Consider the following 22,982-nt stretch of genomic DNA (forward strand, 5'->3'; position numbering starts at 1 on the left):
ACAATGATCATGTAGTGGTGGACTTTCCCTCAAAGTTCTCTCTTAGTAAGTTAATTTGACTTGCCTCTAACCAGCATTTGGGAGTCCAGTTTGCAGTACACCGAAAGCATGTCATTCCATTTGTTCAAAATCACCCACGTTTATAAAACAACCTATTTGCTCAAACTGAAAGATTAGTTTTAGAAAAAGAGTAAAAATATGTAATTTAAGGAATATGATATACAGGTGAAACTCGAATAATTAGAATATCGTGCAAAAGTAGTTGCAGTAAGTGCTGCAAAAGGGGCCCAAACCAAGTACTGAGTACATATGCATGCTTGTACTTTTCAGAGGTCCGATATTGTTCTATGTACAATCCTTGTTTTATTGATTGCATGTAATAATCTACTTTTTTGAGGTTGTGGATTTGGGGTTTTCATAAGCTGTAAGCCATAATCATCACAATTATGACAAATCACGGCTTGAATTATCTTGCTTTTGTGGCACATTGTGGATCAGATGGGCAGAGGGTGGGGCTGGGAAAGACCCAGCTCTCATGGTACACGTTTGTACCAATATCAAAGTCAGGGGAAGATGCAGTATCCTGAAGAAAGATTTCAGGGACTTAGATGAATTTTAGTGGATAGAATAAATTAATATTCTAGCCAATAGAGCTAGTTTATGCCCATATGTCTCTAAAAGTCCATAAGCATGCATAATTACACACCAAAACACACAGGAGGAAATGTATCAAAACTGGGAGCAGAAGAATCTGGAGTAGTTGCCCATGGCAACCAATCAGCTTCTCTCTTTAGTTTGTTCAGTTAAGTTCTGAAAATGAAAGGTGGATGCTGATTGGTTGCCATGGGCAACTGCTCCAGATTCTGGAGCTGGTCTGAGTATTTAAAAAACTGCCGATCTACTGGAATTTTCATGCACAATCATCTCTAGGGTTTAAAGAGAATGGTCCAAAAAAGAGAAAATATCCAGTGAGCGACAGTTGTGTGGAAAAAAATGCCTTGTTGATGTCAAGGGTCAGAGGAGAATGGGCAGACTGGGTCAAGATGATAGAAAAGCAACAGTAAGGCCCCATTCACATGTAGCGACTTACCTTTGCAGCGGCCGGGATAGCGCGACTTTCGGGGCGACGTTCCAGCGACGATCCAGCGACAGTAGCGCGACCTTCTCCGTCGGGCTCCATAGAAAAAAGCAAAATCCGCCGAAAAAAGGGTCCTGTAGAAGCGACCTGCGACCGTGACGATCGACACGGAGCTAAGACAGCTCCGTTGAATATAATTGGCCGGCGACTTCTCGCGATATCGCGCGGCGCGATATATCGCTATGTGTGAATGTGGCATAGCGCAAATAAATCACTCGCTACAACCAAGGTATGCAGAATACCATCTCTGAACACACAACACGTCGAACCTTGAAGCAGATGGGCTACAGCAGCAAAAGACCACACCGGGTGCCACTCCTGTCAGCTAAGAACAGGAAACAGAGGCTACAAGTCACACAGGCTCACCAAAACTGGACAATGGAAGATTGGAAAAACGTTGCCTGATCTGAGGAGTCTCGATTTTAGCTGCGACATTCAGATGATCGGGTCAGAATTTGGCGTAAACAACCTGAAAGCATGGATCCATCCTGCCTTGTATAGCGGTTTAGGCTGGTAATGGCAGTGGTCGTATAATGGTGTGAGGGATATTTTCTTGGCATGCTTTGGGCCCGTGATGCTACCATGTAAATATGGACCAAAATTTCTGAGGAATGTTTCCAACACCTTGTTGAATCTATGCCGCGAAGAATTAAGGCAGATGAGACACAGCAAAATCAGCAAATTACCAGATTGGTGATGAACATTTTGGTGGGAAAGTGAAAATTCAATAATGAAGCACCCTTACCTTTACACGGTAAGGGCCTTAGGTTTATTCTAAGTGGGGGTAATGTCACTCTCTTTGTGGGTGGACAGTGTTTTTTTTTACAATTTATGATGCTAATGTCAGTTTGATTTACAAGCTTTTCAAAAGTCTGGTGATTGGGTAATGTCCCCACTTTGTGAGTGGACGGTGGTACACATGATTTAAAATGGTCAATTTTATTTGATTTATGGTCCTTGAGTCTTGAACACTATGATTGTTGTTATATAATGCTTATGGCCACAGTTTATCAGTGCATAAAAGATTTAAAGGAGAACTATGAGGTGAGTGAAAATCACTCAGCGAACGAACGAACAGGTGAGCGAACACACCGTCGCTCGCTCACTTTCTCGATCATGTCCATGCAGAGAGCCGTGACCGTCACTCACAGCTCCCTGCAGGGATTCCCCCCCTCCCCGCTCCGATCCTCCGGCGCTTACTGGAGGAACGAACGGGGAAGGGGCGGGTACAGCTGGCTGTGCCTCTAGATAGGAAGAGTCAGCTGTCAATCACGCAGCTGGGTGGATCTCGACAGTAATGTCGGGATCCATCCCGGCTGCGGCGGTCTCAGTATACTGCGAGCTGTAGCTCGCGGTATACTGAGCTTTGGGTCACGGGAGAATGCTAGTTTGTGTCCTTCTGTGACCCTTAGGAGAACTATGGGGAAAAACACTTACCCCATAGTTCTCCTTTAAACCCCCGAAACAGGGCCATGTATGTTTATTTGTTGTTTATATTGTGCAATTTAGGGTGGGTGATAGTGATTGAGCCCAGTGCTGGAGGAAAAAATTCTCTCTAGGCCACTATAGGAAGGCAAATTTGTCAAATTTAAAATGTATTAAATTAATAAATGCACTTTTTGTATTTATTAATTTCTTGCAAGAAGTGGGATATAGCTTTATTTTATCTAAACCCAAGCTTAACAGGTGATCCTGCCAGCAACACTTTCTGTCCTAGGCAGACAACTTTCACTTGATACACTGCATCTATAAAGGAGCGCTGTCACCTTAGGCCCCGTTCACCCTGAGCGATTTATCGCGCGGTAATTCCCGCGATATCGCGGCTATTTACCGCGCGATATCGCTCTCCAATGCTTGGCAATGGGGCAAAGGGTCCTGCTGTCGTGGGTCGTGCGTCGCTACAGCAGGACCCTTTTTGGAGCAGATTTTGCCGCGATTCTAGCTTGCTCAATGCAAGCATTTGCGCAGTGTGAATGGGGCCTAAGGCTGCTTTCTGCAAATATGGACTACTCAATACCTTCCCCTCTCCTCATCTCCATAACATAGGAGAACGTGATAGAGACTGCACAGGAAACTACAAGCTCACTGGATTTCTGGCAGAATCAACATGTATTTGTTTCACTTATTAAATAGATTCAACAAAACCCTTACAATAATATATTTAACAGACCAAATTTAAGAAAAGGGTTTACATACACTTTAATTTGGCAGACATCCAGTTCATTATATACTGCAAGGCTATTCTGACTTATTTTGAGGATTCCGGTATTTTTTTTAATGGTGCCTTTGTGGTAAAACACTGGAACCATGTCATATTCTAGCTTACTTTATGTAATAATCTAACAAAAGCTAAACAGAAAAATCAACAAGATGGGATTTCACTAGGGGCCCTCAAACAGCTGTCCCAAACTGAGCGATGATTAGTTTTATGCAACAGCTATCACACCATATAATTAAACTAGAGCAACAGGATTACAATGGAACTCCAAGCCAAAATGTTATGGTTGCCAATGATGAAAAAAAGACCATGCAGAGTAAGAACATTTTCCTTCCCAGGGCTGGAAAGTACAACAGTCCAAGCAATCAGCAGCAGCCATGTCTGAGCTGAAAATGTTTAATAAGGGCACCCTTCTCAAATCAGCCCAGGCAGAGACAGCCAAAGACCTATGTTGCTGGTGCCCAACACCTGGCCCACTGACCGTGTGTGTGTGTGTGTGGCCTGCGGTGTGCTAGGTTGGGTCTGCTATGGGTTGGGTCTGTGGGACACCAGAGGAAAGCAGGGCAGCAGTGAGGTACTGGTGCTCAAACGCTTTTGGTGTTTCAGCACCTAGCACTGAAATAAAGACTGTACTGCCCCCAACAAGTAAAGTTCTGGCCTCCTTCGGGAGAAATCGGCATGGGAGTATCCTCCTGGGGGGGTTGATAGTATTGCCACTGATACCAATGTTTGTGGTTATTATTACACTCACTGACAAATTCTGCGGGTAATAATCTGTAAAAATGAAGTTCAAGTCTACTTGCTGTGCTCTGAATTTGGGTTTTACGGGTTTAAAATTGAAGTAATTAATTAACAGCATGTGAGGAAGTCATTTACAGTCTTAGCTGAAAATAGTCAGGAGTCATCTGGTATGAAATTATTTCATACAAATGCTGAAGTTTATTTTCATTAACATGGAATTCCTGCATGACAAAACTGTCAGCTGAGTATATCCGCTCTTTGAACTTGATTCTCCTGATAATGCCACAGAAATACTTAACTAGGTCACTAAATCATAGAAAGTCTAGCAGAAAATTCACTTTGAGATATCCATCTTTCAAACTGCAAAATACACTGAAAGATCTAAGCAGCATGCAGGATTTCATACAGTACAATATCAAACACGCGCACAACTCACCCTGGGGTTACAGCAAGGCACCTCCAGACTTTCATTTTAACCACTCTGTTTGATATAACAACTCGGAGCACTTTACGTTATGTGGACTTACTTCAACGTAACCTGCTATTACCTTTTAACATGGCTTCCAAAAACCAAACCTTGAAAGAAAAAAGGCAAACAACTGGGGAAAATGTTTCAGGTAATGTGTTACCTCACACCAGTCATTTCGACTTTTGGGTTATGTAAGTTGGAACTGTATTAATATTAAACAGTCTTCATCTCTGTTATTCTAATTAGGTCTAGTGAGTCAAGGAACACTTGGGTTAAAGCTCAAAAATTGAACCCGGCCTTTACTTCTAAAAAGCCAAACAAAAAAAGAAGAGGACTATTGCCCGCAGCAAACAAACATTTATTTTTACTTTCTAACCAACACTAAAAAATAAAAGCTAGAATTTGTTGCAATAGGCAACACCTTCACGTTTTCAACTGCCCTAAACCAAACCCTAGAAAGAACCCTGGGAAAATTCCAAAATGCATTCCCAAACAAGACATAGCCAGAATCTACCATAACCACAAAACATAGAACAGTGACAGCAGTTGAAAGTCCTTCATCCTTAGAAAGAGTACATTTAAAAGGTGTCTAGTTTAAAAAATATTTGCAGAGCCATTGTCCCCGTGAATCTCTGTGAACGTTCATAAAAACCAAACAAACATTCTCAGTATATTTCTAATCATACATAGTACAATTACATGGGAATAACAGATGCAGCCGCTGTCACCCTGTCGTTAATTTCAATGGGTATAGCAGACGCATCTGAGCGGGGACACCTGGGATACCTGTCACAGGAATCCCAGAACGTGGCATGTGTCCCCATGTGAATGTGGCCCTAGCCTGGTTTTATAAGGGTAAATGCATGTAAACTTATACTTCCCAGATAAAAACTTCTATGCTTAATGCAGGGGGCCCGTGTGCATGAGGCCTAAGAGGAAAATTCCCCTGTACAGATTTCAAATCATGGCCCCTCGTCCAATAAGAGAATGCCTAGTATTCATTGAAAAAAATATCAGGCATCATCTGAATGGCCGCTTTAACAGCACAGTGGAAGCCGCTCAGCACACCGGCTGTTCCTGGCCCTAGAAGACACCGTAGTACACAACTCCAGACAAAACTACATACACAGATGAAATACATACAAGGTAGCTGTTTTATCTGCCAAAAGGATTTGATTTTCTGTCCATCCACCTATTATATTTAAACAGCTCTGATATATAATACAGCCCTCTTTGGGTGGCAGGAGCCCTGATTTTTCTCTATGCTGCAGTAACCCTTACAGGTCCCCCCTCCCCCAACCTGTGACTAGACAGTTAAAGTAGAAGCAGCAGACTGATGAGCTCTGTTCTCTGCTCCTCTCATAAATGATTGGCACCATGTTCTGCTTCTCCCTTTACCTCTCTAAAGCTCTTCTGTAAAGGGACTACAAGAGGATGATACCAAGTCAAATTCAAGTACTTACACTGCTTGCCTTTAAAAATGCATTTCAAGGGTGTATTAAAAGGAGAACTATGAGGTGAGTGCTTTTCACTCACCTCATAGTTCTAGCCGACCTGTGACAATGAGACTGTCACAGGTCGGCTCAGTAGATCGGGAAGTGAACGAACACATACCGGCGTTCGCTCACCTCTCGATCCTGTCACGGCTCTCTGCCGGGACAGGAGAGGGGCTGGATTCCCCTCTCCCCGCTCCGATCCGCCAGCGCTGACTGGCGGAACGGACAGGGGAGGTGGCGGGTACAGCTGGCTCTGCAGAACAGGCAGAGCCAGCTGCCAGTCACGCAGCTGGGCGGATCCCGGCACAATTGTCTGGATCCGATTCAGCGTCTCAGTATACCGCGAGCAATAATGCGGCCTCTCAGTATACAGCGAGCTACAGCTCGCTGTATACTGAGCCTAGGGTGACGGGAGGACGCTAGTTTGTGTCCTCCCGTTACCCTAAGGAGAACTATGGGGAAAAGACTTAACCCCATAGTTCTCCTTTAATGAATACAGAGTTGTGTTAATGCATGTATTTTCATCTGCCTGAAGTTCAGCTTTAAGAATATATAAATGAATGTATAGCTACATTTGTTTCTTTTATATCTGCCTTGGGTTCAACTTTAAAAATATATAAATTAATATAGAGCTGCATTTGTCTTGTTCATGTCTGCCTGGGATTCAACTTTAAGAATATATAAATGGCTATAGAGCTGCATTTGTCTCTTTTATATCTGCCTGGGGTTCAACTTTAAGAATATATAAATGAACATAGAGCTGCATTTGTCTCTTTGATATCTGCCTGGAGTTCAACTTCAAAAATATATAAATAAATCTAGAGATGTATTTGTTTTGTTCATATCTGCCTGGGGTTTAATTTTAGGAATATATAAATGCATATTGAGCTGCATTTGCCTCTTTCATATCTGCATGGGATTCAACCTTATGAATATATAAATTAATATGAAGCTGCATTTGTCTATTTTATATCTACCTGGGGTTCCACTTCAAGGTTTATCAGCTGAAAGAATAAACTTTTCACTGTTAACAATCACTGCCCCCCCCCCCCCCCCCCCCCCCCCCTTTTCTTCTTATTTTTGTGTTTGCTTTTGTTTGTTTTTTCGGTGTTGTGTGTGTTTGTGCTTCTTCCTCTTTCCCTTTCTTCTGTTTAACCCCCCCCCCCCCCCCCCCCCCTCAATTTTTCATTTACACTTGTTTAACCATCTCCACATAGACCTTTGCATATTCTTTGCATGTAACTTTATGTACTGCAGGTGTAGGGCTGGTTAGTCAAAGGGATGCTGTACCAATAAGCCAAACATACACAATATACAATGTGTAAAATGATGAAATATGGTTGGGAAAGACATTGCATGGAGACTGCAGCCAGGCCGGCATTTCCCAGCACATTTCACATAATTACCTGTGACTCTGAGTACCTGTTAGGTAGTGAACAAACACTGTAATGATAATCATCACACACAGCCAAAACCAGGTCACTGCAGAACACCATCCCATTTACTCTGTGCTGCTCTTCAGAAACAACCAGTGATTTGATTTGCATCCAAAAGCAGCACTAGATCAACAATCTTCTTAAAAGGGTTTAACAGACCCGGTTTATTTATTTATCTTTAGATTACTGCAGGCTTTTTTTTTTTCCCTGGTCAGATCAAACATGAAAAAGAAAAGCATTAATGTAGTTCCCAATACAGGCAATGGCTGTTATATAACATTGCTAACATTTGGTGACGGGGATATTGCTCTGCATACACAATACAGCAATTATGATTGCTAAATATAGCGGTCTTATCTGGTCACAACTAGAGACGCTGGATACGAATGCAGGATAATTTGCCTTAGCGTAGCTCAGCTCATTCTATGTAAAGTCACTGCGTTCATGGAGATGATAAAAAGAAATCAGAACAAAAGGGATATGTCAAATTTAATTCCCCTTTTAATTACTAGCTGGGGTTGTTAATGTAACATTTTGCTCCATTTCATTCTGTAAAAACATAGCAATCGGTAATATTTTGTCACATTTGCATTCCCGGTTTAAGCCCGGCTGCAAAACATTTGTGGGATGAAGGCATGCAGTATGGAGAACAGAGCAGAAGCCTCAAGAATGAGGTCATGTTCAAGTGACTCATCATGGCTGGAATGGCTAATAAGCATCACTTTGATTCAGGAAACGAGAACTGAATGTTTGCATCCCAGCACAATATGAAGCAAAGCACAGAGAAAGCATCATGATGGTGGACTACAAAATACAAAGTAATCTACATCAGTTGAAAGGAACTGTGCGCTGAGAGAATCCATCTATCATGCTGAATAAAAATGGCTTTTAACACTTTCTGAATCACTGACCTGGAATTAGTATGCAGATCAAGTGTTCCGATTCCTATATAATTCTCCTCTGAATCCATGTTCCACGGTATGGGTGAGAACGCACACTCAATTCCTCCATCCACGCTAAACAGCGTGAATGGGGAAATCTCCCCTACTGGGCTACTGTGTTCCGACAACCGGAGCCGGCAACTGTCAGAATACTTGGTCACTGACTACAGACTACCGTCACATTTGGCTCACAATTTTCAGCCCAGCTTTCATCAAATGAAAAACTGACTTTTGTCACAGTGGTGCTGGCAGGACCACGCACAGCTCAAAGCTGAAGCAGTGTATGGCCGGCTTTAATGTTGAGGAGATGGAAGAGTACGTGGGACTGAGTAGTTTGCAAAAAGAAAACTGGGCACGGCTGAGAATATTCAGTCCACAAAAACGCTGTGTGTTGTCAGCACACAACAAGATTTAAAGGAGAACTATGGGGTAAGTGTTCTCCATTAAGGGTCCATAGTTCTCCTAAAGGTCACGGGAGGACACAAACTAGCGTCCTCCCATGACCCAAAGCTCAGTATACCGCGAGCTACAGCTCGCAGTATACGGAGACCGCTGCACCCGGGGCGGATCCTGACATTACTGTCGAGATCCACCCAGCTGAGCGAGTGACAGCTCGCTCTGCCTATCTAGAGGCAAAGCCAGCTGTACCCGTCCCATCCTCCGTCCATTCCGCCAGTCAGCGCTGGAGGTTCGGAAAGGGGAGGGGGATCCCTGCAGGGAGCCGTGAGCGACAGTCACGGCTCTCTGCAGGGACAGGATCGAGAAGTGAGCGACGGTATGTGTTCGCTCACTTCTCGATCTATTGAGCCGACGTGTGACAGTTTCATTGTCACATGTCGGCTCGAACTGTGAGGCTGAGTGATTTTCACTCACATCATAGTTCTCCATTAAGAGCCGAGTGCATTTCTGGCAGATCAACAGGTATTTTGTTTTATACTTAATAAGGGATGAAACAAATTGAAATGTGCATATAGTGCAGAGATTTTTTTTCACTTTGCCCAACATACACTTTAACGTGGACTTTTCCCAATAAAATACCTGCCCTTATCTATTAGCCCAGGGGTGCCCACAAGGTCGATCGCGATCTACCAGTCGATCGCGTAGCGATCACTGGTAGATCGCCATGTCCAATGGACTGGAACACACACACTAATGCAGGCGATCGTACTGTGGGCGAGGGGCCTGCCTGCGGAGCCTGGCTGCGGTGCCATTGACTTCAATGCACCGCCACGCCCCCTCCCGCCCCTGAATGCAGGTGTTTTTTCGTTGGTAGATCAATGAGCTCGTCATTTGAAAAGTAGATCTCCAGACGAAAAAATAGTGGGCACCCCTGTTTTAGCCCCTCTTCCCCAATTTAAAAATCATTTACAGGTTATTCACAAAAGGGTGACTGGTTTTGAGAAGGCAGGAGAAGTGAACAATCTAGGACAAAATAGCTGCTCTGGAAACTTTCTCCAATTCAGCTCACTGTCCAGTTCAGCTATGTTGTCCTAGATTGTTCACTTCTCCTGCCTTCTCCAAACTCTTCACCCTTTTGTGACTAACCCTGTTAGTGATACAAGTCCACTCACTTAGAAACCCATGATGTAATTCGCTTCACCACAGAAAGGGATCCAGAATCTCATGTTTTCCTGCACTGTGCATGAGCCCATTCTCAAGACATTTGGGATCCTCAGCTTTCCTGGGATCTCATAAGAATGCCGAGTGGCGTCACCTAATATTGTTATTTTTTTTATGTTTCAACTACTGGATTTAGGATGAGGGGAGGGGGACTAAAAAAAATAGGCGTTAGGCCCTTTTTCATGAACGGTCTGCTTTATTATTGTGTGCTTGGATGTAGCCATAATTAAGACAGTTAGTGATAAATCGAGGTAAATTGCAAAACAAACATTACTAGTGTTCTTCTTATGTGAACACTTTCTACACTTTTACAATTAATGACAGCTAAAAGACTAGCATTTTCCTAAGGAGAGGTTAGGCTATATCATACTTGATCATTACATGTTTGCTTTAAACACAAACATGGCACTGGATTCAGCTGCAAGTCTCATTCTAGACGTTATAATCATTTCTTTTTACCATGCTCTACTTAACATAACTGGTAATAAAGGTGATAATTTCCCTTTAACCCTTTCAGCTGCAGTCTCATATCTTATAATTGTGCACTGAGTCATCTTGCTACTGCAAAAAGCCCATGTTTTGAAAGTAATTTGGAAGGAGGAAAATGGTTCAGTAAAATGCCTAACACATAGCACAAACACTGTAATATACAGCCATCTGGTACTGCCAGTTGCAATGTAGTAGGGAAAGAGGTGTGTCGACAAATGCACCACGCTGACTGCTGGCAAGAGGAAGGATGAGCTGGCAGAGAGACAAAAAGATGACTATCAAAACACTCAGCTGCATCCTCTAATAATCTTCAAGAATTCGACTGCACCCTTAAATATCTAAAGCCCACATTTGTTGTATTAGTTTTGGATCTATAAAGGAATGTTAAAACCCTTCATGCATTTGTGTCCCATTATCTAGCTATCCCTTTACTTGCTGTCCCATAGTCACATCAGAATTTGAAGAAAATCCTCTTGCAGATAGATAGTTGCCACCAAAACACAGCCTCTCTCAACCTTTTACACATGGAGGAATCCTTGTAATAACTTTCAGGTCATAGAGGATCCCTGCCAAACTTTACTGAATCTATGGCTCATGGTACATTAATGGGAAAAGTAAGTTGAGATACAAGAACGCATACAATAAGGATTGTGGCTTTCCTGGCATATTTGACACCCAGGGCAGATCTGCATGGCAAACATTATTTGCAATAATAATTTGTTATAATTTGTAATAATTAACCTTCAATTTCTCTTGCTGTTTGTCCATATTGGGGAGATTCAGCCTCACTGAGTTCTGGTGACAGTGAGTTTGAATTTTATCTCACTGACAGTTTAACAAGAACACAATGCATTGACATTATTGACATCCCAAAGCTGACCGGCCAAGAGTGGCAGCAGTAATAATGACCTACATATAACTTACCTCCACTTCGCAAGTGTATTCAGAGCCATCCAGGAGGGTGACTTTAGCCTGCATGTTTTTGGGTCTTTTCACAGATTTCAGAGGGGACTTTGAAAGTTTACTGGACACCGATTTTTGAGAGACTTTGTCGTCTTCAAGCTGTTGATATTCAAGCTGTTTTGCAGCAGCTTCTTTATCCCAGTCTTTGTCTGAGTTCTGTAAAGAGAAAATTACTATATCAGGTTTCGTTCAGATGGCGTGGAGCTATTCATGAACTTGGTACAGGTGTCACAGACACCACCTATTGCTAAAATTTCCAGGCCTTTCAACTTAAGCAAGGGCTATACCTTGCAGACCTACACAACCCTGCTGGGCAAAATAATACATGACAACAAGCAAGCCAACAGAACAAATAGTCATAAAACCCGTTCTACAGGTCAACTACAAGAAGTACAATATACACACACACACACACACACACACACACCACACTAAAATAAAACAGTAGGTTGTTAACAAATAGGCATGCTTGCTTTCAATTAAAATTTTAGTTATAGTCTGCTTACTGTGCAAATGTACCCGCCATTGTACATTTCACCTTAAAGAAAAAGTAAATACTCACAAAAGAATTCGTAGACATCTATTGATCAGTGTTTTCACCCTACAGTCACCCTTTTCCACAAAAAGATTTATTTAGAAATTGGGTGAATCTTGGTTGAAAGCGTTGTCATGGGTGAAAAAAATGTTAAGGATTCTCTATTGTTGTAGAGCTCTGTAACTAAAACAACAGCACACAATGAGGGGAATTTATCAAAACTGGAGCAGACAGAATCTGGAGCCGTGCATAGCAACCAATCAGCTTCTATCTTTCATTTTCAAAGCTAAATTAAACAAACTGAAGATAGAAGCTGATTGGTTACTATGGGCAACTGCTCCAGATTCTGTCTGCTCCACTATTGATAAAATCCCAGAAATATTTTTTGTTAAAAAAATACAGTAAACGAAATTTATAAAAACTGGAGCAGGCAGAATCTGCAGCGGGTGTCCATGGCAACCAATCAGCTTTGCTCTATCATTTTCAAATCTTAATTGAACAAACTAAAGAGAGAAGCTGATTGGTTGCCATGGGTAACTGCTCCAGATTTTATCAATTCCACTCAGTGTTCCTCTAAGATCCCATTAACAGCAATGCACTGCACTCGACCCTACCTGAGTGAATGGGCTCTTACTTTTTTCTTACTTTCCCTCCCTGTGTCGTGCAGATCCTGTATACTCAGAGCTAGTTTTATTGTAGTGAATGAAGCTGCAGGTAGTCAAACAAAGAGCACAGGAAAAGGCCCCTTTCCCATAGGCTGATCAGAGCAGTATGGAGCCAATGTCACCGCTGTGACCTCCGTACCCATCCATTTTTTTCTCCTACCTTGCGATGGAAGAGAATTGAAACTGCCAGACCCCATGTTAGGTCTACAGGGAATAGGATGTAAAAGGACATGTGAAAAAAAGTTCTCCAGAGCTTTTTAAATCGCCTAATGCCTACGGTAAAAATAAAAAAATAAAAACACATGGTCTCTGTCTACCCTATGCATTGTGGATGTTCAATGTCATTAAAGGCTGCAGAAAGTATTAATTTTAATTAATCAGCCCCTGCCTAAGAGTATCAGCAAGACAGAATCAATAAGCAGTAATAGCAAGCAGAAATCATACAGTATGTGAGTAAATGTGACTGCTTCTATTTACAAACTATCCATAAAAGCACACTTTTAACTACATTACATTAACACACATTGATAAGACTCCTTATATTAAAAGAAACCGACAATATCATCATACCAAGGAAGGTTTACGCTGATACTGTATATCAGGGACTCTATGGTTTGGTAGGTAATCTCTTACTACTATGATTTAGCCACTTGTTGACAATCATCTCATTAGCACATTGATTTCAATGAGTAGCAAATGAGGTGACTGCTGAAAAGCAGTTAAATCTCTTAATAGGACGAGATTAAAATAGTTGGTGTAGCTATAGCATAACGCTGAACTTCAGGGAAAAGCATATATGGTCTAAATACAAGAGACATGTGGATTCTTATTTGAATCTTGGTGTGTTTTGTATATTTCTAGCAGATCTGCACTATAATCCAGTGTGAAGCTTTGTATCTGTCTTTTTTTTCATTCTTTATTTTTATCTGGTGGACAGCAGGGCAAGTCACTACCGTGTCCCCTGCTTCCCTTTCCTCCTTCTTCTCTTCCCCAAGCTAGTAGATGGACATCTGCTGGAGACAGTGCTCTTGTGATGGACTAATTTGTATTGAAATTGTAGTCCATCACGGGAGAATGGAATGGTGGCTACTTAACAACACACACAGGGACAATGCGAAACAAAAAGTAGCCACCCTCCAGAAGAAAGGACAGTGCCATCAGGAATTCAGAGATGATTTGGGGATCTACAGCCAGGGGCCTTCGCCTCGGGCGGCAGATTCCTAAGGAGTGGCAAAAATGCCGGGGTCTCAATGTACCGGCCCACGAGCCGTTACTTTGTGACCCGCAGCCAGCTCAGAAGTCAGGTACGCGGTCACGGACCGCATACCTGACTTGCGGGAGCAGCTACACGGTCGCATCTCTGTCAGATGCAGACCGTGTAGCTGAGTCTGGGCCGGCACTCGGATCCTTTCGACCAGCGCTCTTTCAGTGAACGCTGGCCGAAAGGATTGTGCAGGATCGATGGGAAGACCTTCCCAATCAACCACCAATCACTGGGACCGACGTGCCGCCTCACAGCCTCCTCCCTGCAACAAGGTAAGCAGGAGAGGCCAGGGGCTCTAGATTGTATTTTAGGAGGGGGTGGCACTGGTAGTTATGTTAAATGTGTGTGGGGGAACACTGACTGGGGTTGTAATATATATGCAGACCTTCCCATCGATCCTGCACAATCCTTTCGGCCAGCGTTCACTGAAAGAGCGCTGGTCGAAAGGATCCGAGTGCCGGCGCAGACTCAGCTACACGGTCTGCATCTGCATCTAAAGATGGTAGAGACACCGACGGAGGAGGTGGGAGGCGTCGCCGGAGCTCCAGTCGGCCGGCGAAGATGACAAGGAGGCCGTGTCGGGCGCCGAGGACGAGGAGGTCGTTTTCCAAAGAGGTCAGGCCGTGCAAGGTAAGAGGACTGTGCTGGAAGAGCCCACCAAAGAGTCTCAGGTGTGCTGTGCAATACCTTTTGGTTGACTCTGCAGGATCCATAGGGGGCTTTGCAGGATCTGTGGTGGGCTTTGCAGAATCCATAGGGGGCTTCGCTGCCTGCAAAGCCCACCACAAACCCTGCAAAGCCTTCCTCAGATCCTGCAGGATCTGTGGGGGGCTTTGCCAGATCTCAGGGGGCTTTGCAGGATCTGGGGTGGGCTCTGCAGAATCTAAAGGGGGCTCCGCTGCCTGCAAAGCCCGCCACAAATCCTGCAGAGCCCACCTGAGACCACAGCCGGGTGGGATAAATTTAGTGTGGGGGGAGGGGGGGTGCCGGGTTTTGTCTTGCCTAGGGCAGCCCCAAACCAGAATACACCACTGTCTACAGCTGAATGATGCAGAAACAAGATACATTTTTGTTAATAGATAGGCTACTTGAATGTAGATTTATGATTTAACTCCTGAGTTTAGTGTCACTTTAAAAAAAAGTTTTCTTTTCTCAGACAAATGTGACCCTGTTCTGGTTTTCGGAAGCATTTCTGTGTGTTCCTAATAAGCCTTGCTTTTAGCATTAGCAGAATTCTAAAACAGCTTTCATCTCATGCCTAAACCCCAAACTGTTATGATGTATCAGTGAAAACCTGAGGCTAAAACTAAAAATAACTATATCTCTGTGCTTATCCACAATATTATAAAGAGATGAGGAATCAAAGCAGCTGATGAAGGATTATGATCACAATTATTTAAAGCCATTCCCTTTCAAATGAAACAAGACTGAAGTATTGTAGAATAAGCTTTACAATCTAGAAATAACATTTCCCTGTTTGGTGTCTTTTGATTGATATCTGGAAGCTTGCATGATCATCTAACAAACCAATCCAAGTGTAAGTTAAAGGAGAACTATGAGGTGAGTGCTTTTCACTCACCTCATAGTTCTAGCCGACCTGTGACAATGAGACTGTCACAGGTTGGCTCAGTAGATCGGGAGGTGAGCGAACACATACCAGCGTTCGCTCGCCTCTCGATCCTGTCACAGCTCTCTGCCGTGACAGGGGAGGGGCTGGATTCAACCCCGCGCTGACTGGCGGAACGGACGGGGGAGGGGGCGGTACAGCTGGCTCTGCCTCTATATAGGCAGAGCCAGCTGTCAGTCACGCAGCTGGGCGGATCCAGACATAATTGTCGGGATCCGCTTCAGCTGTGGCGTCTTAGTATACCGCGAGCAGCAGCTAGCGGTATACTGCGGCGTCTCAGTATAACGCGAGCCTAGGTATACTGAGCCTAGGTATACTGAGCCTAGGGTGACGGGAGGACGCTAGTTTGTGTCCTCCCGTTACCCTAAGGAGAACTATGGGGAAAAGCCTTAACCCCATAGTTCTCCTTTAACTGGTTAACTCCCAAACCTACCATAGGTTGGTCATGCAATGTAATATTTAACTTATTCAGTACTGCCGGCTAGATTAGAGCTCTTCCACATGGGTGGCAGCTCCTATACACTGTAAATGCCAGTGTATTCTCACTGGCAGAGAGAAGAGGTGCAGCACACAGCCTCAGATTAAAGTCAATGGTTGGAGCTACTGTTGGCATGTATACGCCAGCACTACATATACCCGCGCATGCGCACAAACCTAAGATCTCAGACACACCCAGTCTGCATCCAAAATTATACACCATGAGCATGCAACTTGACTATTATTGCTTAGGAATTTTATGTACACTGTACACTGTGGCTACAAGGATTTTAAAATATTATAGTCTAGACTCTAGATGACATTTTTTTATAATTTGTGCTACTGACTTTTAGTCATTTTGCGTACATGCATGTAGACAAGAAGCACTAAGCAGCACTTAAATGCAACTATGGATTAAAAAAGTGAAATATATTTTATTTAAAAAAATGTCTGTTTATGACACACAGTGCTTTATCAAGCTAAATGTCTTAAAATCAGCATTCACACCAATAAGCCATAACATTATGACCATTGAGAGGTGAAGTAATTAACATTAGGGCTGCAACAACTAATCGACATAATCGATTATAATCGATTATTGAAAAAGTTGTATGGATTATCTTGTTACAATGGCACCTGGAAATGGGTGGGATATATTAGGCAGCAAGGGAACATTTTGTCCCTGAATTTGAATGTTGGAAAGAGTAAAAAATAGGCAAGTGTAAGGATTTGAGCAACTTTGACATGAGCCAAAATTGTGACGGATAGATTAATGACTTGGTCAGATCAACTCCAAAACTACAGCTCTTGTGGGATGTCCCCAGTCTGCAGTGGTCAGGCCCTACCAAAAGTGGTCCAAGGAAGGAAGACTGGTGAACCAGCGACAGGGTCATGGGCAGCCAAGGCTCATTGATGCATGAGGAGAGTGAAGGCTGGCTTATGTAGTCTGATCCAATAGAAGAGCTACTTTAACTCAAAATGCTGAAAATGTTAATGCTGGTTCTGATGCAAAGGTGTCTGAACACACAGTGCATTGCAGTTAGTTGCACATGGGGCTGCTTATCCACAGAACGGTCAGGGTGCCTATGCTGACCCGTGTTCAATACGACAAGCACCTACAATGGATATGTAAGCATCAGAACTGGACCACAAAGCAATGGAAGAAGGTAGCCTGGTCTGATGACTCATGTTTTCTTTTACATCATGTGGATGGCCGGGTATGTGGCTATAACTTATCTGGGGAAGTGATGGCACCCACCTGGATGCACTATAGAAAGAAGACAAGCTAGCGGATGCAGTGTGACACTTTGGAGAATATACTGCTGGGAAACTGTGGGTCCTGCCATTCATGTGGATGTTACCTTAACACGTACCATCTACCTAAACATTGTTCCTGACTAAGTACACTCCTTCATGGAAACAATATTCCCTGATAGCAGAGGCCTCTTTCAGCAGAATAATGCGTCCTGCTAAACTGCAAAAATGGTTTGAGGAACACAAGTTCAAGGTGTTGACTTGGCCTCCAAGTACTCTAGATCTCAGCCAAATCAAGCAACTTTGAAATGTGCTGGAAAAACAAGTCCGATCCATTGTGGCCCCGCCTTGCAACTTATAGGACTTAAGGTGACACTAAGTTCAGGAGTTAAACCTTAAAAATGCATTCAAGTACCTTAACTATTAACAAAAACTTAGCTTATTTGTGTAATAGTTGGCTGAAGTTTCTCAAATCATCCCTATGTTCATGCCGACTCCTTTTATCTAGAGGGTGGCTACTTTTGTTCCCCATAGTCCCCATGGCAGTTGTGAAATAGCTGTCGCTCCAAGCTCAGTGTCTGTGATGGACTACAATCTCATCTTTAGTTTCCCAATTTGTATTGAGACTGTAGTCTATCACGGGAGCGAGCTTTGAGCGGTGGCTACTTTACAACACACACAGGGACCATTGGGAACAAATGTAGCAGGAGGCAGTATAGAAGGCAGGACAATGTCAGCACCAATTCAGAGATGATTTGAGTGATACACAAATAAGCTAAATTTTTGTTAATATATTTCAATGCATTTTTAAGATTTAACTCCTGAGTTTAGTGCCACTTTAAAGGATCAGATACTGACGTCTTGGTGCCAGATACCACAGCATACCTTCAGAGGTCTAGCCAAGTTCATGCCTCAACATGTCAGGGCTGTTTGGGGGGCAGAAGGGGGACACCTACTCAATATTAGGCAGGTGGTCATAATGTTATGGCTGATCAGTGTACATCACAATGCTGCACTGGTTAAAAAGATAATAGTTTTCCAATGATCTCAAAAAAATAAATAGAAAGAAGAATTACTGAACTTTTGACTTCAGACCAGCTGCACTATTTTCCATATGTCAATCATTCACTAATTAATTTTACTTGTTGCCTGGAGTTGCCGTTTACCAGCTACATTTCCATATAACAATCGGTCATATGAAAAGAAATGATAGCAAGCAATATATTATTCACAGTAATTAAGATAAACATTGCTAATGACTGCATTTACATTCTACTATGTGCGGTGGACAAGAGGCAGAATGCTCATTGGGAGTGGCATCTAATTATCATGTTCCACAGGTAATGTCATGTGGCAGTTTGCAGTCATTCTAGATTTTTGAACACCTGTTTCCCATTTGTGACGTATCCACTCAAGGACATTTGAGAGTCTTTCACGTCCTCCAGCTCCTTCTCATGCAATTATCTCTGCTTCATAATATTCGGAGACTATGAAAAGCTGCGATATGGGCATGGTGTCTGAATGGTATTTCATTAAGCGCCTCTAGTTCTTCCTTTTGCTTATCCAAATTCAAATACGTTTGCAGGATAGCTGTCAAAACCCATGAAAAGATACTCTTCTCTGCTGGAGGGACTTGTAAAACGCGGGAGACAAGTGTTACATTTGGTTTCGGAAGCAAAGACTTCGCTTTCAGAAAGGCTAAATTAGCCTGTTCAGAAATTGTTCATGGACTTGGCTTTAGGTTGTGCTACATTCTTCTCTAGCAGGTGTTGCTAATTTGATTTTTAAAGTCATTTAATAGACTGAGTACCTGGGTTGAGGGCATCTATATCAATGCAAATTGCATTCTAAAGCAGTTTGCTGGTAATGTTGCCTTGATCAAAGCACTGTAAAGGGTTTTTTTTCTCTCTCTCTATAGAGAGAGGGATAGGCAAGGTATTGTGTTCATTTATAAAGTTTTAAATAATACACATTATAACTCCTCCATATCAACAGTGTAACTAAATGGGATTCAAAGATTGGCTTAAAATTGCAATACATGGACAGTTGTATCACTGAAAATGATCTCAATCTCATGCTGCTGGGATCAACCAATACCTGCATGATATGAGGTAATGTGGGTAAAACAGATATTTTTGGACTCACCCTAAATCATTTTCTCAGAGTCTATTGATGACACAGCTCCGTTAATCTTGACAATTGTGTTAAATGCCAACAGCAGGAGTAGGGCATTAGGTACTAAACAAATGCTCAGCTTAGGGGGTGGCCCCTGCTGGTGGCCAAACCGCCAGCTGAGCGGTTTGAATTTTTTTTTTTCAGTTAGTAAAAAATCAGTAAACAAAAAAACCCAGTCCAAACATGGGCAACAGACCAGAGGGACGGTGGGGTCTCCAACAATTAAGAGAAAAGGATTTTAGGGAAAACACATGCAATTTTATTTTTGCTTTTCGTCATTGAAAGACACCGCTTTTTTAATTGTGAAAACAGAAATGGCCCAAAGCAATGCTTAAAGAATGATGAGCAACCAACAGAAACCAAACAAAGGAGCACTTCCATAGGGTGAGGAAGCTCACACTTATCCCTGCAAAACATTTGCCCCTTACACTGGCATCTAAGCCCTAGTTCACACCTAGGCTTATTACAAAAGCGCGTCTGTCGCGCGTTTTTTTACCGCGATTCGCGGTAAAAAAGTTGCGCGACCGTCGCGCGATTCCGAAGGCTACTTGGCTGTATTCCAATGGAAAACGCCCTACAAAACGGCCCAAAGTAGTACCTGTACCTTTTCAGGCGTGGGCCGTTTTGTAGCGCGTTCGGGACGGGCGGAAATACGGCAAGGTGGGAACGAGTCCATTGACTCCAATGCAATTTATATTTTTGAGCGTTTTGTAGAGCGTTCTTCGAGCGTAGAACGCGCTACAAAACGTTCAGGTGTGAACGAGGGCTAAGGATGCAACATCTACCTATAAAACTTGATAAAGATATAACCAGATGATAAAAGGTAACTGTCTTGAAGACCTGTGTAACCAATGCCTGATGGTTAAAAGCCCACAAGGCATTCATCGCCAGGGCTGGTGATTGGGGAGTAGAGGCAGTACTCTCCTACTGGTTCTTACTCTCATAAGAACTATGGACTATGGTCAAATATTTGCTAGTTATGACTGTTAAACCCTAAAAAGCAATATGTCTGAAAATACTGCTCCAATCTGTCACATTCTTTGCATTTATTAGGCCACCCAGGACAACCGTATCTAAGCAGACTACAATAGAAATAGAATGACATGATTTTTATATTAACATAATTTCAATGCTTTCTGTGTAGTCCCTTACCTAACAAACATACACTAGGAACACAGGCAACAGGACTGGGATCAGTTGGAACACACTAGATAAGCTGGATGCAGCCTAGCTAAAGATGTCATACACATTATGACTGCATTAACTGCTGGAGGCACTGGGGAGCAATTTAGAGCTGCAGCTAACGATTATTTTCAAAATCGATTAGTTAGCCGATTATTAAGTTCGATTAATCGGTTAATCGGATAAACAATAAAATAAAGTTTAAAAAATGGCTCCAGTGATAGGACTACTAGTTTGTATTGAGGTTGTAGTCCATCACAGGAGCAAGCTTGGAGCGGTGGAAGTAAAAAAGAAAAAAAAGATAGTGTGGTGTGCAATATAGTGAAATGGAAAGTGTAAAATTATACAGCAATGAATGCAGAATGGCACCGGCTAAAGAGGACTACAAAACCCAGCAAAAGCACATTATACAGCACAATGCAGAACACCGCCAGCTATAGAGGAATACAACAAATCACAGCAATAGTATATTATAGCTGGCGGCATTCTGCATTGCGCTGTATAATGTACTATTGCTGGGTTTTGTAGTCCTCTATAGCTGGTGGTATTTAGCATTGTACCACTTTATAATGTACTATTGCTGGGATTTGTTGTAGTCCTCTATAGCTGGTGGTATTCCGCATTGCGCTGTATAATGTATTATTGCTGGGACTTGTAGTCCTCTATACAGCGCAATGCAGAATATCACCAGCTATAGAGGAGTACAACAAATCCCAGCAATACATTATACATACAGTGTATAATGCATTGCTGGTATTTGTATTCCTATGTATAATGTACAGTACAATGTACCATCAGCTATAGAGAAATAAAAATCCCAGCAATACATTATAGAGCACCATGTGTGGGAAAGTGCAGGCTTACCTGACCAGTCTTCCAGCAACTTGCTTCTGAGATTGGACCTGTCTATCAGCTGCTGTCATCCCCCCACCCCTGCTCCTCCTTACTACATCTCCCCGCGTGCCTTGCCGATCGTGGATGGGCAGGAAATGTGAGGTGGGGAGGAGGTGCGGCGTGTGGAGCGTGGATGCGAGCGGGTCTGGCAGCGGCGAGAGTGAGGTGGGGAGGAGGTGCGGCGCACAGCGTGTGGAGCTGTGAACAGGGCCAACTGATCGGAAGCCGATTAATCGATTATTGAAAAAGTTGACAACTTTTTCAATAATCGATTATAATCGATTATGTCGATTAGTTGTTGCAGCCCTAGAGCAATTAATACTTAAAATTCACAGCAGAAGCACTGTTTGTTTTTTCTCAGCAGCTCAGTTCAATCTGCCCCCCTGGGGCGGGTCTATCCTAATTCGATACCACGCTATACCAGGAAGTAGCAGGCGAGTGAGACGCTACACTATACCGGCCGGTTTCCTTGATTTTAAATGTGAGTGACTATATGTTTTTTATAAATAAACGTTTATGCATACTACACCATGAGGAGGTTTCTCTTTTTTACCTAAATCCATAACGGACGGAGTGTTATCAAGAGTAAACAATTGGGGATGCGGACCCTCTGACTTGGGATCTTCTGCTTTAATATCTCAACCCGTGTGGTGAGTACACACCCGAAAGGGGATAGTTTGAAAGCACCGTGGTGTGGGAAGAATTCACCAACTGATGCACCGATTGGAGATATCTGCTTGAAATGTTCATTGGATCCAAATTTCAATCATATCACGGTTTCTAATTTGGGACTTTCTTATAGTTTTATATTTTGTCATCAGCTGTTCACTGAAATGTTTTGATACTAATTTATCACTGTTGCACTTTATTAGGGTAAAACACATGAGTGAGAATATTATATATTGTAATTTTTGATACTATATATGGTTTTACACTGGATATTTAACACTGTGGACACACTGTATTTATAAGGATTTAAATTGTTATACACTGTATATTATAGATTTGTCTTATTATCTAATTTATATATATTTATATATTTAACTATATATATTTATATATTTACATTTATTATATATATTATGCACTTTAATTTTTAGCGCTGCACATTTACACACTTTATCTATTTGGACCCCAGGGTTGAGAGCGCAGCTGCTTTGGTATCAGGATATTAAATCAGGGCTATCCATAAAGCGCGGATCCACATCTCTTACAATCTGCCCCCCTACTAGAGCACCTGCCCTATGTTTCTATTAGAGATTAGAAGTCTGGAAGCCTGCCAATTCACTGCTCATAGCCGGAAAAAAGGTAGGCTGAGCTCTTTAAAACTGCCCATACACCTTGTGATCACCGGACGACACTTTTCGTCCGATGATCGAAACGTCGTACGATTTTCGT

At 42.7% G+C, this 22,982-nt stretch overlaps 1 protein-coding gene across 12 annotated transcripts in view; it reads right to left on the reverse strand.

Moving 5' to 3' along the window:
- EPB41L3 (erythrocyte membrane protein band 4.1 like 3) overlaps positions 1-22,982 on the reverse strand; it is a 115,241-nt gene that overhangs the window by 87,403 nt on the left and 4,856 nt on the right. For all 12 annotated transcript variants that reach the window (XM_018553630.1, XM_018553712.1, XM_018553703.1 and 9 more), the window contains exon 2: positions 11,473-11,667. In XM_018553630.1, coding sequence (XP_018409132.1) covers positions 11,473-11,667 — 195 coding nt within the window. The remainder of the gene's footprint in view (positions 1-11,472; positions 11,668-22,982) is intronic.

This window comes from Nanorana parkeri, unplaced genomic scaffold, assembly GCF_000935625.1.
Source record: "Nanorana parkeri isolate BGI_ZX_2015 unplaced genomic scaffold, ASM93562v1 scaffold7, whole genome shotgun sequence".
Lineage (NCBI taxonomy): Eukaryota > Metazoa > Chordata > Amphibia > Anura > Dicroglossidae > Nanorana > Nanorana parkeri.